The 1,065-nt window shown below is 56.6% G+C and overlaps 1 protein-coding gene across 1 annotated transcript in view; it reads left to right on the top strand.

Annotated features, from left to right (window-relative positions):
- The window catches only part of LOC107084854 (nesprin-2-like), a 24,969-nt gene that overhangs the window by 21,070 nt on the left and 2,834 nt on the right, over window positions 1–1,065 (top strand). The window contains exons 13-15 of the mRNA XM_015374902.1: window positions 1–212; window positions 303–503; window positions 586–1,038. Of these exons, the coding sequence (XP_015230388.1) occupies window positions 1–212; window positions 303–503; window positions 586–1,038 (866 nt within the window). The remainder of the gene's footprint in view (window positions 213–302; window positions 504–585; window positions 1,039–1,065) is intronic.

The following is a 1,065-nucleotide window of genomic DNA, read 5'->3' as shown; positions in this document are numbered from 1 at the left end:
GTGTGATGGAGCGCTGGGAGCTGCAGCTGACCCCGAACCTCACAGATCAGGCAAACATCGAGGATATCTTGGAGCAGTGGCACAAACTCAACTGTGAGCTCTGTGATGTCACTTCCTGGCTAAGCAGGGTGCTGCCAGAGCTGGAGAGATTGCAGCGCATGGCCCCGCCCACCAGCATGCAGGACCTGGAGGCCCAGATCAGGAAGCTTAAAGTAAGGTCTTCATCTGGATGCTGAACCCGAAATTACTGATCAGGAAAAGAAGCACACACTAAAGCTGCTGTGATGCATTTCCCCCTGAAGGAGATGCAGAGGACCTTCAACAGCCACAAATGTCTTATGATGTCTGTCAACCTGAGAAGCCATCACTTCCTGCGGACAGACGGCACCGAGCTGCAGGAGCTGCAGGAGGTGCTGGGCTCAGCCAGTCACAGCTGGGCTCAGGCCTGCAGCGCCTTGGAGAACTGGCAGAGGAAGCTGTACCACGCTGTCCTGCAGTGTCAGGTCAGTGTCTGGACCTCAGATGTGAGGAGAACTTCCCCTTTAGATGTCCTTCTGGTCTCAGACTGCTGATCTCTTCCTGCAGGAGTTCCATGAAGCTCTGGGGTCCCTGCTGCTCCTCCTCTCTGAAGCTGAGAAGAAACTGCATGATGTCAGCATCTACAGGACACCGGCGCCCCTGAAGAGAGACATGCTGAGGGTGAGGGACCAGGAGGGAGGTTCTCGGACCAGGAGGGAGGTTCTGGGATCAGGAGGGAGGGTCAGGGATCAGGAGAGAGGTTCTGGGATCAGGAGAGATGTTCTGGGATCAGGAGAGAGGTTCTGGGCTCAGGAGAGAGTTTCTGGGCTCAGGAGGGAGGTTCTGGGATCAGGAGGGAGGTTTTGGGATCAGGAGGGAGGTTCTGGGATCAGGAGAGAGGTTCTGGGCTCAGGAGGGAGGTTTTGGGATCAGGAGAGAGGTTCTGGGCTCAGGAGGGAGGTTCTGGGATCAGGAGGGAGGTTCTGGGATCAGGAGGGAGGTTCTGGGATCAGGAGGGAGGTTCTGGGATCAGGAGGGAGGTTTTGG

Source organism: Cyprinodon variegatus, unplaced genomic scaffold (assembly GCF_000732505.1).
Source record: "Cyprinodon variegatus isolate N-32 unplaced genomic scaffold, C_variegatus-1.0 Scaffold110, whole genome shotgun sequence".
In the NCBI taxonomy this organism is placed as follows: domain Eukaryota; kingdom Metazoa; phylum Chordata; class Actinopteri; order Cyprinodontiformes; family Cyprinodontidae; genus Cyprinodon; species Cyprinodon variegatus.
This window is presented reverse-complemented; position numbering and strand designations above follow the sequence as displayed.